Source organism: Cryptomeria japonica, chromosome 6 (genome assembly GCF_030272615.1).
Source record: "Cryptomeria japonica chromosome 6, Sugi_1.0, whole genome shotgun sequence".
In the NCBI taxonomy this organism is placed as follows: Eukaryota; Viridiplantae; Streptophyta; class Pinopsida; order Cupressales; family Cupressaceae; genus Cryptomeria; species Cryptomeria japonica.
The window spans coordinates 226151378-226167687 of NC_081410.1; the positions used below are offsets into that span (position 1 = coordinate 226151378).

General features: G+C 36.2%; 1 protein-coding gene across 2 annotated transcripts in view; it reads left to right on the plus strand.

Moving 5' to 3' along the window:
* Positions 1-11971: 11971 nt before the first annotated feature.
* The window catches only part of LOC131071444 (protein THYLAKOID RHODANESE-LIKE, chloroplastic), a 79215-nt gene continuing 74876 nt past the window's right edge, over positions 11972-16310 (plus strand). For both annotated transcript variants that reach the window (XM_058007279.2, XM_058007280.2), the window contains exons 1-2: positions 11972-13055; positions 13189-13291. In XM_058007279.2, the coding sequence (XP_057863262.2) occupies positions 12436-13055; positions 13189-13291 (723 nt within the window). In that variant the 5' untranslated portion in view covers positions 11972-12435. The remainder of the gene's footprint in view (positions 13056-13188; positions 13292-16310) is intronic.

A 16310-nucleotide genomic window follows, 5' to 3' on the forward strand; every position in this document is an offset into this window, starting at 1 on the left:
CAGAAGCACCTTCGGAGCTGCCACCACTAACATTACCATTTTTAAAGAACTTCAATGATTCAACTTTTTCTCTACTCATTTTGGTTTCTTGAATTAGAAAAATATCAAGATTACTATCTCTTATCATATTCCTAATGATATCATGTTTATGGGGATTATTGAGTCCCCTAATATTCCAGGAGATAATCTTCATAGCTACTTACCGATTCCCAACTCCTTAAGAATCTTTTGGGTTCCATCTGCAATGTTCTTGCTGGCCTCCTTATCTCTGACTTTATGGTTAGAGAGTTGCCCTGGGGAAGAGGAGATGTACCCCACATCAACTGGAGCTATTCTGCTGGATTTCCTTAGAAGGGAAGTCGTGGGAGTAGATCCTTTCATATTCCTGTATTTTGGTTGCTTCCATTCAGCTTTTATCACAAGAGCCTCTTCCGGGTTGCTGAGGATTTTGGGGATTTCTTCTTCATTACCCCAGTTAGGAGTTTTGGATTCAGTTGAAACATTGTTCACTATTTTTGAACTTTGTTCTGAGTCCGATAGGTTCATACCCAAAATTGCACATTTTTGGGCTTCTTGAATTTCAAAACTTGGCGTGGCTAGTGAAGAGTCAATCCTTTCTTCTTGGGGGTCAGGGATCTCCCCTTCCTTAGGTTGGTAATCTTTTGCTTCCAGTTCCTTGCCTTCATAAGTGTCAGCAACCACTTCAACTAACTCATTTGAATATTCAGTCTGATCTTTCATTTCCTCTTTTTGAGTAGTACCCAAGGGGTTGGCTTTGGTTGGTTCATTTCTCACTGCTTCCTGGGTTGAGGGGCTAGAGATAGAATTTGATGTCACTTCCTTCTTTTCCCCCAAAGGATTAAAGCGATTGGATTTGTCTTCCTTATTCTCTGGGTTTTTAACTTGCCACACCATTTTCTCTGGCAGCGTTTGGTTTTCAATATGGGGTTTAGGCTGCTTAGGTTCTACCTTCGGCTTGTATGGGCAGGATTTTGCCCAGTGACCTACTTTTTTACAATGGAAGCAGGTAAAAGGGATAGATTCATATTCAATGTGTTGTTTCCAAGTTCCCAACTTTGAAACTAGGTCTATTTGTTCTGGCATATCTGCATCAGGGGCTACTCCTACACATAACCTAGCATGAGTCAGTCTCCTTTTTGAAGTAGTGACTGGATCTATAGAGAGCAGCTTTCAATTCCAAAGAAGATACTTTCTACCCAATATTCAAGAGGCAAGCCTGGAAGCTTTATCCAGACTATAACTTGCACCAAGAGAGAATCGTTCATATTCAGGTTCAGATGCCATTTTCGAAGGACCAATGTTGTCTTTCCTACCATCCAGGGGCTCCCGCACAAAATCTTAACCTTATGTTCTTCACATGAAAAAGTAAAAGATAGAAGGCCTTTAGGTAAAGCCGAGACTTCAACATTTCCCTTGAGGACCCATTTTCATTTGACAAAAGCCCTAACAACTTCAATATTAGGACGCGAACCCATAAATTTCCCTACCAAGGAGTTTGACATATTGTTAATATTATGGTCCAAAACTTGGTCAGGGATAGAGATAGCGAACTTACCACTAGGAGGGTCAGAAATATTCTTGACAGGAGGTAGGGAGGATTTACCAGTTGGTCTAGTTCCAAAAAGGGAAGACCATTTCTTTTTTTCCTTTCCACTGTCAACAGAGTCATCACGTGGAATGGGCCCCCTATTGGACCCTTCCCCCAGAAGCCCAGATCCTATGGGACCAGCTGCATTGATCTGGTCGCTCCCACCATTGGAACTAGAGTTCCCGCCTTGCAGAGAATTTGAAATTTGAGTTCGCCCATTGCCGCCACCTTCTCCCACTCCCATTGTTTCTTTAATTAATTATTGAATGTTAGCTTATCTTTTGTTATAAAATTAGAAAAGAAAATAAAATTACTTTTATTCTAAAATTGATTTTTTTGAGAATATTACTCATTAGTCCAATTAAGAATATTTGGTGAAATGGGTTCTAGACAAAGAAGTAATGTTTCCAAGTTTCCATGTTTGAATTTTATGTTATTAAGAAGTCTTATATATACCTTTGCATGGACTGAGGGTGGTAGCCTAGAACCTAGTTTGCAATAGTAAGGAGGGTGTCAAATTTAGATAAGTACTTAAAATATATGTTTAGTTTGTGATAGTTTTTGATTTGACTAGATATTCAAAACTTTATAAACCCTAGGATGAGAATAGTATCCAAGTCGAGTAAGAGGTGAGTGAAAAAGTATGACTATTTTAAAAATAAAACTTTGGCCAAAGTGTTGTATTTGTCACTGCATGCGACTAGTCAGTTCACTAGTGTCGCAAGAACATAGATCTTCTAGATTGGTCATACTTAGTTAGAAGATAGTCTAAAGTAGTATGGTCGAAATGAGATATGTGACACACACTAGTAATTAGATGGATCGACATAGGTCCCCTTGTCTATACTCTTTGTGAAGGTTAGGACCACTTCTAGTAGGAAGGTATGTGGGAGATCGTTGGTCTATGGTTGGAGGAGTAATGCTTAGATGATGTTCACCCTCCTAAAATTGACTAGCCAAGACTTCCAAAATAGATACAAGATTCCTAAGCAGATAACTTTGGTAATCTTTGTTTATGCTATGTAACGTATTAATTTTTCAATGCAATGAAAATAAATGATTACCTTTCCATAAATTTTTAAGTGGATATATTTACGCATTCAATTTAATTATTGTTTGAAATAAAAGTGATTTTTTTCATGACTTGGTACCTTTTTGGTTTTTAACTTGTGAAAAAGTAAAATGAATTTATTTCTCTATTATATAGTTTAGTGTTTGTTACACGTGGGATTAGAGCATTAGGTTTGAACTCATCAACCTATGAGCTCATTACAGAAAGATAATGTTTGAATGTTCCTATACCAGAACTATGAGGTTCAAGGACACCACTAGAATGTTAGTTGGTGGTAATGAGAGATTACTTAGGGTTAAGGAAGAGCATATAGGTCTTATAAAAACCATTGAAGGAACCAACACCCAAGGAGAGTAATGGTTAGGTGATGATAAAACTTTTAGCAAAGCCCTTTTTCGATTAAGAGAATAAAGGAAAGAGCTAAAATAAGTGGCCTCAGTTGCTATAAACATAATTAATCCCCCTCTAGTTGTAACTAAGGAACCATCCTTCACCAAACATGTGCCTAGCGAGTGTAGTATGACCAAACCACAAGTCAACCTTGTAGGTTTAAGGGAGCACTAGTGTGTACAACCGCCCCCTAAGGTGATAGTGATTAGCTCAAATGAATCCAAGGGATATACCCCTCTCAAAAATGAAGAGTAGTTGTATTAGTAAATCTTACTATAAACAAGGATGTAATTTTCCAAGATGAAATATATTAAAAAAGTGGAATTTTTGCAAGTTATCCTTTTTAATGTTATTTGACTTTATGTGAATGATGGAACCTTTAAACCCTTATACATAGGAATTTGCTTGATAGCCTAATTAGCTTTATCGATGGCTATCTAGGTTTAAAGGAAGCCAATTATGGTGTGTAGTAAGATTAACCTTGGGGGAAGTCAGGATGTATAACCACTTCAAAAATTTCAATGATAAGATTGACTAGATCTTAGCAAGGCATAACTAGGCGATTGAGAGAATCGGTACCTTGGAGAAAATAATAGAGGGTCGAGGACAATCAGAAGGAGAAATTCATCAAGAGGAAGAGGATGAGTCTAGGCATGACTGGACTCACCAGAGTGGACAAAATGATAACCATTCTGGAGATGAAAGTAACAAGAGGGATCAAAAAGTTTGAGATTTGTTAAGAAATATAAAAAAGGTGACTCTGTTCTCAAATTTGATGGGTTAGTTAGCGGTGATGCAACAAAATATTGGATTTTTGAGATGGAATTTGACATTAGGAATTACTCCAAAGTTTCCAAGGCAACTTAGGCAGCATTTCAACTATCTGGGAGGCATCCATGTGGTGGATGAACAAGAAAGTGGAGATAGGGATAAATCCCGTGACTTTGACATGGGATCAATTTGTGGTCATCATTCGTCAAAGATGGATACCCTATTTGTTTTTTGATCAAAAGATAGATGAATTTCAAAATTTGACCCAGGGAAGTATGATTGTGGTTGAGTATTGGGAAATTTTCACCCACCTTCTAAAGTATGTACCTCAAATATAAGACAAATGAAAGGCTCAAAGTGAGGAAATTCCTCATCGGTTTTAATACCTATGTTGTGGGATAGGTGGATGTCCTTAGCCCTATAACTATGGACCAAGTCTACTAGAATTCCGATAAACAAGAACAACATCTCAAGTCCTTAGTTGCTAAATGAAAGAAGAGTCATAAGAAGTATAACTGGTCTCAATCAAATTAGCCCTTCAAGAAAAATGGAAATAATCTAGAATTTGAGAAGGATGATAATGGTGCGTATGGGATGAAAGGGAATGTTAATTCCAAGAAGAATGAAGACAATGGGGGAAACTCTATTGAAAAGCGTGGACCTCTAAGAGGGTGTTTCTCTTGCGGCGGTGATCAGTATTCCAATCAATGTCCGAATAAAAACCAAGTTTCTCAACCTTGAGCTAACTCACTACCAAGTCAACAAGCCTCCTTCAAATTAGCCCTTCAAGAAAAATGGAAATAAGATAGAACTTGAGAAGGATGATAATGGTATGGGATGAAAGAGAACTTAATGCCAAGAAGAACGAAGACAATGGGGAAACTCTATTGAAAAGAATAGACCTCTAGGAGGGTGTTTCTCTTGCGGTGGTGATCATTATTCCTATCAATGATTGAATAAAAACCAAGTTTCTCAGCCTTGAGACAACTCACTACCAAGTTAACAAGCCTCCTTCTAACAAATAATTCACACACCTATTGACAATCGTCAAGCAAAATTTCAAATCATTCCCATCAAAACTTTGGGTACACTTTTTAGAGTTTTTATATCTATTCTAATTGATACTAGTGCAATTGAAAACTTTATTGCACCTAAAGTACTTAGTAAATTCCCTCTGACAATGCGAACCAATCCAAAGCCAAGATAGAGCAATGTTTGTTTGAAGTCATGGTTAAACTTTCAAGTTTATCTACCGAGGTGAATCTTTATGGAGTACCCTTAGGTTCGTATGATGTAGTCCTAGGAATGAATTGGTTATGGAGACATAGGGCTAAGGTGGATTGCTACTCCAAAAGAGTTTAATTCTTAGATGACATAGGAAAACAAGTTTTTCTTTAGTGAATTCAAAGGGAAGTTAAGATTAATTTTGGCCATGAAGCTAAAAAGGGCCAAGAGAAGAGATTATCAACTCTTTGCAGTCAAAATGGAGAAGGTAGAGAAATTATATGAGACCTATGTCCTAGATGATTTAGTCTTTGGTAACTCTCCCCTCCTCTGGGTAATGGGTGACGAGCATCTTGAAGAGAAAAGGAAACCAAGATTGGAGGATTACCCCTTCCTTCAAGACTACTAGGATGTTTTTCCAGAAGAACTTCTTGGATTTCCCCCTAAGAGGATCTTTGATTTTTCTATTTTGCTTGTAGCAAGAACATAACCAATTTCAAAGGCTCCTTATCAAATGATCACTATGAAGTTGATAGAATTGAAGGATTAGTTGCAATAAATATTGAGTAAAGGTTTGATTAGGCCTAGTGTTTCACCTTGGGTAGCCCCAGTTATCTTCGTTAAGAAGAAAGATGAAACGTTGACGATTGTGCATAGATTATCGTATGCTAAATAAGGCAATGATAAAGAATCAGTACCCACTACCATGCATAGAGGATATTTTTGACCAAATGCATGGGGTGACTACATTTTCATAAATTGATCTTAGGTTAGGGCACCATCAGTTGAGGATCAAGGATGAGGATATTCATAAAACAACCTTTAAAATAAGGTATGAATACTATGAGTTCATAGTCTTGCCATTTGGATTGACTAATGCCCTTACAAAATTTATGAACATGATGTGTAGTGTGTTTAGAGTCTGTCTTGACAAGTTTGTCCTAGTGTTTTGGACAACATTCTTATTTTTTCCAAGAATGAGGAAGAACATGTTCAACATCTTTGGTTTGTTCTTCAACGTCTTAGATAGTACAAATTATATGCCAAGCTTTTGAAATGTACCTTCTTCTAGAAGGAATTTCAGTATTTGGGTCATATAATCTTTGTCGAGGGAATTATAGTGGACCTAGCAAAGATCACAACAATTAAAGAATGACTTTCTTTGAAGAATGTGTATGAGGTCAAGAGTTTCATGGGTTTAGCAGGCTGTTATGGGAAGTTTGTGTCAATTTTTCCAAGATTGCATACCCTATTACTTCTTTTAAAAGGAAAGGAAAATGTTTTGAACGGACAAAGTAATGCCAAAAAGTGTTTTATCTTCTTGAAGACATGTTGACTTTTGCTCCAATATTGAAAGTTCTTGATCCTGAATGTCACTTTGTTGTTGTTACCAATGCTTCGGGAGAGGGATTAGGATAAACTTGATTATGTAGGAAGGGTGAGTCATTGCATATGAGTCCCATAAATTAAAGACTTATGAGAAAAGTTATGCTTTGCATGATCTTGAGTTAGTAGTGGTTGTACATGCTTTGCAAATGTGGCGATACTATTTGCTAGGAAAGAAATTCGAGTTGAAGACAAACCACCATGGTTTTAGCTATTTGTTCACCCAACCTCACCTTAATGCATGTCAAAGAAGATGGATGTAGTTGATTTTTTATTATAATTTTAAGATTAACTATATATCAGGTAAGGAGAATCAAGTGGTCGATTCCTTAAGCTATAGACAACACATAGAATCTATGGTCTCCATACATTCAGATTTCAAGAATCAAGTATTGTGCAACTCATTAGGGGATGAGTATTATGAGAAAGTCAAGTGGTTACTTTCAATCAACCCCCTTGATCCAAGGTATGAAGGTTTTTTTTTTGAACCATATGGTTTACTTAGGTATAAGGGAAGAATGTATGTTCTAAACTTTGGGGAGTTGAGGAATACCATGTGGAAAGAAGTTCACATCGCTCTATATTAAGGACATCCTGGGGTGACGAAGCTTGTAGTAGATGTTAAACCACTATATTTCTAGAAAGGAATGAATCAAGATGTTGCAAGATTTGTGGCATGGTGTCTATAATGCCAAAGGGTAAAAGAAAAACATCAACACTCGATAGGACTCCTATTTAATAATGATATTTTAGAAAGGAAGTGACAAATCATTAGTATGGACTTTGTGCAAGGTCTTCCTATGTCAAGGAATAAGCATAATTCTATCTTGGTTGTGGTGGATAGACTCACCAAGGCGACACATTTCATACCAGAAAACCTAACAGATGGTGCACCGCTTATAGCCCGTAAATTTTTCTGAGAAGTGCTTAGATTGCATAAAGTTCTCGAGAAAATCATTTCAACTAAAATGCCTGTATAACGTCTAGGTTTTGGCAAGCCTTGTTTTCTTTCCTAGGGATTCAACTCAATATAAGTTCCACTTATCACCCCGAGAATGATGGTTAGAGCAAGAGGGTTAACCAAGTCTTAGAAGACTTATTAAGGGCATACTGCATGGATCAGTAATACAAGTGGGGGGATTATATTCTGCTTGTGGAATTTGCTTACAATAACTATTACCATTTTGCAATCAGAATGGTTCCTTTTGAAGCATTATATGAAAGAGAGTGTCGAACTCCTATTAGTTGGGATAAGATAGAGGATATGATTAGCCTTGGTCTAGATATGTTAGCAGAAATGAAATAGCAAGTAAAAGTAATCAAGAAAAAGATTAGTAGAGTCTAATGACATGCAAAAAAGCTATGTTGATGCCAAGCGTACCCCAAGACATTTTTAGTAGGGGACAAAGTCTTATTGAGAGTGAAACCCCAAAAGAGCTCCATTAAGTTTGGAAAGTCATCCAAACTAGCACCCTGGTTTGTAGGTTCATTCAAAGTAGTTAACTTGACTGCCTACAAAATTGCTTTACCACTAGCTCTTGCCCAATTACACAATGTTTTTCATGTTTTTTATTTGACAAAGTACATAAGTGGGTTTGAATATATCTTGGATTGGAATGCATTATAGGTATAGGATCCACGAGTGGTGATGATCAAAGCCTCTTAGAGTGATAGAAATGCATAGGCTTCACCTGCAGGCTAATGAGGTTTTGTAGTGCCAGGTCCAATGGAACTAATATTTTGAAGAAAATGCTACTTGGGAGGATTTTGATGAGATTCATCAAAATTTACTCCATTTGTTATCTTGATATTTATGGTTGTGAAAACACTTATTTTATAATTCCATTTTTGATACTATGTTTTTTTAAACTTGACATACTGCAATCATCAAGGACGATGATTCTTAAGGAGGGGGGAATGTGTTACATCCCCAAATTTTATCTAGTATTTCATTTCAATTTTGAATGGTTTTTACTTTTAACTTTCATGAATTACTATAAATTTGGATGAGTTGTCATTAATGATGTGTTATGATGTCAATGTGGTTTCTAATGTGGTTTGAAACTCACAATGAAAGACAAATTAAATTGTTTATTTTTACAATGAATTTGAAATATAAGAATGTTTCATTATGGAATATGACTTTACATCTGAAATGTCCAAGTGATGTCTAGGAAGGAATTCATCAGGATCATCCTATTTAAAGAACATGGAGAGTATCATTTGGGAGAGGAGTATAGACATAGAGAAAATGTGTCGACGCCATCTTGAGACCTTCACTCACACACACACACACACAGAGAGAGAGAGAGAGAGAGAGAGAGAGAGAGAGAGAGAGAGAGAGAGAGAGAGAGAGAGAGAGAGAGAGAGAGAGAGAGAGAGAGAGAGAGAGAGAGAGAGAGAGAGAGGTTGCAATGGTCATGAGTAAGTGTCACAATCAGTCTGTGTTGGATCAAATGAATTTTGTAAGTTATCTTTTTTAAACCTTAGAGTTTGACCTTGTGTTGGTCTTTTGATTTGTGTTAAATCTCACTTTTGTAATTGAGGTCATAACATATTTTCAGTGAACTATTATAAATACACATAAATATGTTATAAGTATAAATACATATATGTATATATGTAAAGGGATACATTTATAGATATATGTATATGTTTAAATGGATGTGACATTATATTATGAACACACACATATGCATATGTGTGTGTGTATACATACATATTTATACATACATATATGTATATATATGCATACATATGTATGTATATATATGTACATACATATATATGTGTGTGTATGTGTACACACACACACATATTGTTGGTGTAAATTATGTCTCATAATTACACTTTACTTAAGTTTACTTAGGATAATGCATTTCATAGTAGTTTGGATATGAGACACTTAGGAAAGTGTGCACATAGGGATGATGTCTGTAGGAAAAATTCCACCTTGTGTGGTCTTATCTTGTTGTTACATTCCACCTTCGATGGCTGATCCACCTCTTGTGGAATATTTTATTATTTCTCCTACCTGCCCCTACCTACCCTCGTTTCTCATTGAGCTACATGTCATGTTCATGTGCTCACATATCCATATGGCCTTGCCTTTATAAGAAAGTTCATCTACATTATATGTAATGATCCAATTGATAGTATTTTGCATCTTGATTAGAATACAATTTATTCTTATCAAATCTATTGTCTCTCTTTTGTGTTATTCATTGTGCTCTAGATCTTGGCTATTTACACACACACACACACACACACACACACACACACACACACACACACACACACACACACACACACACACACACACACACACACACACACATATGTATGTATGTACACAAATATATACATACATACATAAGAAAAATACGTAAATGTATGTATTTATGTATCCATATGTAAGTATACGATAATATAAATTAATGCAATTTGAATTTATATCAAATTTGTTATATATATATATATAACAATAATATTAATGAATCGGTTTTAAGGGGTATATTAAAGAGTCTTCATCACCACGTGGTGGGAGACTTGGTCAAACACCATGTGGAGGGTTCTTTGGGAAAAGTCTTCAATCACCACGTAGTGAGGAAAAAGTGCTAACCACCTCTTAGTGGTGAGTAAATGAGAGGGAGGAAATGCCACACAAGTTGTAAAGGTGTGAGGAGGGGTGACCACCATAGGTGGCACGCCCTACTCACATGAGAGTGAGGATATTCATGCACACCCTACTCTCATGGAGTAAGGGTAAATAAACTATTAAACTACCCCCCCACTCATTTTTTAATAGCACCACAAGGTAGGTTATAGGGTGTGGACATTTACTTTTATATTGATAATCCTATTTAACAATAACATTTGAGTTTTTCTTTGCAAGAGAAAGTAGCTAGTTTAGTGTTCTCTCTTTCGTAGTTAGGATAGAGAATAGAGATTTTTGATTTCACCTTGTCTACTTGAGAAGTTTGGGAGGGATATTGGAGGAGCTTGCTTTGTGAAGGAGTCAAAGGTTTGTGTCTTCTCTTGTCTCAATTTTTTCAAAACCTTATCCAAACATGTTATCCATTCTCTCGGAAGTCATTTTTCTTCATTTTAATTGATATTATAGATGCACAATGTATGCATAGGAAATGCGTATTTTTATTGAAATACTTGTATGATAATATGGAAAAACCTATTTGGGTTTAGATATTATTATCTTATCAGTATGAACAATAGCTTGATATGCACGAGGAGTCATGTCTATGTTCCTTCTTATGTGTGCCTATATATCTGTATTTGTTATTTTGTAAGGTTTATGGAACATAAGAGTTGTTCTCCTCTTTAGAAAGAAAACTATTGTCTAATTACTAGTTGTAAGATAATGTAAGATGTTACTCATTAGTCCAATTAAGAATATTTAGTCAATTGGGTTCTAGACAAATAAGTAATGTTTCCAAGTTTACACGTTTGTATTTTACGTTAGTAAGAAGTATTATATATACTTTCGCATGGACTAAGAGGGTAACCCAAAACCTTGTTTGCAATAGCAAGGAGGGTGTTCAATTTAGATAAGTACTTAAACTCCTTGTTTTGTTTGTGACAGTTTGTGATTTGACTAGAGATTTGAAACTTTCTAAACCCTAGGATGAGTGTAGTCTTCAAGTCGAGTAAGAGGTGAGTGAGCTTATGACTATTTTAAAAATAAAACTTTGGTCAAAGTGTTGTATTTGTCACTGCATGTGACTAGTCAGTTCACAAGTGTCGCCAGAACATAGATCTTCTAGATTGGTCATACTTAGTTAGAAGATAGTCTAAAGTAGTATGGTTAGAATGAGATATGTGACACACAACACCAGTACTCATATGACTCAAAATAGGTCCCCTTGTCTATACTCTTCATGAAAGGTAGGACCATTTCTAGTAGGAAGGTGTGTGGGAGACTGTTTTTTGTGATTGGAGGAGTAGTGCCAAGATGATGCTCTCCCTCTTGTAGTTAACCAACTAAGACTGGTGAGACATAAATAGTATTCCTAAGCGGGTAACTTTGGTAATCTTTGTTTATGCTATGTAAATGCAATAAAAAAATATGATTACCCTTCCATAAAGTTTTAAGTGGATATATTTATGCATTCAATTTAATGATTGATTGAAATACAAGCAAAATTTTTTCATGACTTACTACCTCTTTGGTTTTTAACTTGTGAAAAGTAAAATGAATTTATTTCTTTAGTGTTTAGTTCACTGGTAGTTACACATTTCATCAAGGAGTGTGTAATGTATGAAGATATTTGTAGTTAGTTTGATAACGATTTGAAGGTGGACAATTTAAATGAGCTTTTGAAGAGAGATGACTTCACAAAATAGTAAGCTTCTTGATCAAGATTTGTAACAAACCTTCCTTCATTCATTTTTCCTAGATTAAAATAAATTCATTTATTCATTCATTACCTTTTGTCCCATAAGCTATATATAGTCTCGTTAAAATATTTTCTTCTTCTTCATCATCATTCTTCATCATCATTCTTCATTCATTAAAGTATTACCTAGGTTGATAAGATGGAGAGCAGGAACATAGGACCTATTATGTCGGGAATATTCAACACCCTTTTGGAAAATTTCTGGATAAATTTTCATCATAAAATCGGCTATAATCTTTACATCTGACAAAATCTAAAATCTAGAATGTATGGTAGAAACGAATTCCTGTCTGAAAGTCGGCATCAATTTGGCAGTATTTCCCCATAGATCCATTATTCGAAGCCATTCGTCCAAGTACACTCTATGAACATGTTTTATTCTTGAATTGAGGTGATGATGAATAGGGAAAGCTGTGAATGGGGAGGTTGAAAATTGCCACCCTCTTTTCTAATTGTCTCGTCTCACTAGTCAGAGGCTGATTATCGGGCATTGCCTCAGGGAGTGGAGGTCTGTCTATGGTGAAGACTGGACTGTGAATTAGTGGATTGAAGAGTACACGTGCAGGGGCATGGAGATCCTTAGTGCAAGTAGCGCAGTAACTGCAGTCTCATTTTTATCATGGCCGCAGAAGAGAATAAGCTCCAAAATGGTTTCTACAATGTACAATTTGAAATTTCGTTCCATTAAAAGAAATGCATCGAATAAGGTTAAGGTAGAGAAATCGAGTTGGGTCAGCTCAGTTGGGGGTGCCTCAGTATGTACACTGATGACGTCTCTGATATGGGGACTTACAGAGAAAGCAGCCATTGCCCTCGAACCAATTGGACGCTTTGATGCAGAGGGTCCAGTGAATGATGTGGCTGCCTTCCTTGACAAGTACCCATTTTTCGCATTTGGAGTCTCATTTGTGGTATTTTTTGTGGTTCCTCTGCTAGGAGATCAAGTTGATAAATCCAACAAATGGGCTACAGCAGAAGAGGCTTATTCCAAGCTGAGGGATGAAAAAGAATCCCAACTTGTAGATATTAGAACTGTAGACGAGATCAATGATATAGGTTCTCCAGATGTTTCGAGTTTCAACAAAGAAGTTGTTCAGGTAACCTATGACGGAGATGATATTGCTTTTTTGGGTGAGATGCTGAATAGATTCAAAGAGCCAGATAATGCCACATTGTACATTCTTGACATGTAAGCTCCAATATCATGCAGTTTTTTTCATAAAATTTGAAGAACTATAACTGTAGCTTTCAATTGTGAAGTAGAATATAAGTGTGATGGTGCTAGGGGATTCTACCGATGTGGGCAATGTGTGGATATACAGGTATGATGGAAAGTCAATGCAAGTAGCCCAGATGCTCACACGAAATGGTTTCAAAACAGCATATGCAATCAGAGATGGATTCCAAGGAAGTAATGGTTGGCAGGTAAGTTATTGTTTATAAGCTGTTTCTTCTTTATTGAATGTAGAATTCAAGTATTTTCAGTTGTGGGCATTAGGTATTTTGGTTGTAGTTGGATTGGCCAGGTTTCGCTGATTCCTAAACTTGCATACCGAATTGGCATCTGGTTCGTTTGTGACATAAAAATCGATACATATTTGAAAGAATCGAAGGAAAATTCCAGTTAAATCCATCTGAAACTAAGTTACTAATGATGACCGGAAACTTAGAAGCACTCTTTAACTTATAAAATTGTGTTTGGATCTCTACTAGGCTGAGTTATTTGCTGATTCAAAAAGTTATCGGCTAAACATTCAAGCATAGCTGGACTACTAGTAGCATTGAGATGCTGCTTTATTGTAGGGTCAAAAACAGCACGATGGAGTTATCTTAACTGTGATATCTCTCGCCTATTTGAATTTCTCTCACAAAGTTTGTAATTTAAAAAATAAACAGCATCTCGTTTCTAGTTCACATGCAAAAGTTATGACCTTTGCAAATTGTAAGACAAGGTTTTAGAGATTTAACCACGATCAATTTTGTCCCTGATGGCTCAACTGTTGTCAAACATGCCACATATCTGACAAACTGGCAAAACTGAAAGGTTATCTGGGGACTCTCCTTATTCTTCGATGCGTGGAAGGCATTGCCTTCCTTCTTAGTCAAATCATGTAATCATTTCTAGAATAAATGCACCCATTAGGCAATGTACTGTTAAATTCTTCCCTGTTGGAAAGGCAAGAAAGAATGTTGTAGATATCATAGTTGGCAGACTCTGACTTGGCAGACCCAAAACGCATGATTTGGCAGTGACTCAGCAGACCCTAAATTTGTGACTCAGCAAAACACTAACTTTAGAAATTGCTTAATTTTTTTAAAAACACTTTTTTTCACAAAATTCAAGGACAAAATGCATCCAATGAGTCCATAAATGAGTTCAAAGGTGTTTTCTAGTAAATGCGGTTCATTTGAATATAAATTGAGTACAAAATAGCTTCATCATGCAGAATATTGATACAATAGTTAGCTGGCAACTATTATGAATTCATAATGGTTGCATTTGAAAAACATCATCATAATTCATAAATTGCGTATTAAAACATTTACATCTGTCTCTTCCCCAATCTAGTGAAAAGTTGAGGAGAGCTTCTAATCTATATTATCGGTTTTCCATGCAAAGCCCCCTATCATTGGGGTTGCCTAGGGTCCTGCTAATCGCTTGCAGGTCTGTTGAGGATGAACTGGGCGTTCCTGCAATGAATTTGGTGGGTATGCTACGAATTTCACCATTTTTTTAATTTTAATTTTTTTTAACTTCCAAGTTGGACCAAAAAGTGAAAATTTCCCCCCCAAACCCTAAAACATGGTATCCAAGACATCTTAAAGACAAACTTATTTCTCATCGTGAGTGACAAACAAAAATATTATTCATTTTTACTGAACTTTTTCTTGCTTGCCATTGCATGAATAGAGTTGAAGATTGATCAGTGAATGCTCCAAATTGGTTGGTTTGGTATTCTTGTGCATTTGCAAGAGTTCATTTGTCACCAAGGAGATAATTGAGGAAGATTTCAAAAAAAGAAGTATTTTTTTTCCACGTTTTTTGGTTTTTTTTCCCTACATTTTCCATGTATATATATATATATATATATCATTTGTTTTGAATGCGTTGTTTATTCAACTTGTTGTCATAGGTATTACAATGGCATTTGGTTTTAGCTCCTTGAGACAACTCCACTTCAAAACAAACTCAAATTCTCCTCTTTGGAATTATGTTGAAATCGTACACTAGCTTTTAAGTGGTGGGGGCTGTGTTTAGATTTGTAGTGGGTGTGATGTAAGATATTTAAGCTTATATAGTCGAGTGAAAGGCAATCTGTGCAACATCCTTGGATTGGGCATCAAAGCTTGCCCAAGCAAATATGGTAAACCCATTCCAAATCGCAAGTCATGGCATATATTAATGAGCAAGAAAATACATATCAAGTAGCAAGTTGCAAATCAAGTCATCCTTTGTTAAAGAAAGGATCTCGAGGAATGAAGCCCCCTCCACCCTTTTTTAATCTTCAACCTAAAGAGAGTCACCCAATTTTGTCCACACCTGAAGAACAACTTGTGGCCTTTACACATAAGAGATCAAAGGGACTGTTGGAAATGACGTTTCAAAACAAGTCTTGAGAGATTGAGTATCAACAAATAGTGAGATGTCTTTATGCAAATGAATTGCATTCAATGTTGTTCACTCACCATATTGGCAACAAATGGTGAAAGCAATTAATGAGGCTCCAAAAGGGTGCAAGGGCTTGAATTTTGAGAAGTGCGTATCACCTTATTGGAAAAAGAGGTGAAGTTCATAGAGGAGTCATTGCAGCCCATAAGGGATTTGTGGGCTGAAATAGGGTGTACATTATTTTTGATGGATGGAAAGATGCAAGAAATTGGCCAGTGATCAATGTTATTGCACTGCCCCCTAAAGGTGAAATGTTTTTGAGAGTGGTAGAGTCTGAAGGGGAGATCAAGGATGGGGCATTTATTGCTAACATTATTTGTCAAGCCAATGAGGTTGTGGGACCTCAAAATGCTATGCAAGTTATAACAAATAATGCCAAAAATTTTAGAGTGAAGGGGTTATTGGTTGAGGAGCATTATTCACACATTTTTGGACACTTTGTGCTATTCACTCCCTCAACCTTATGCTACAAAACATTGACACCAAAATTGATTGGATCAAATAGGTGTATGTTGAGGCCAAAGAGATCCAAATGTTCGTTACCAACCTCCATGTCTCACAAGACATATTTAGAACATTATCAAAATTGGAGCTGCTAAAGGCAAGTTAAATATGTTTCACATTAATAAACTTTTTGATTTTATTATAATCTTAAATTTTGTATTTTTTTGTTTAACTTTGATTTCAACTAGGTTGTCGAGACCCATTTTGCCTCCAACAAAATTGTGTTGATATGACTTGTGAAGGTTTGTGAGGCACTTTCTAGCATGGTCA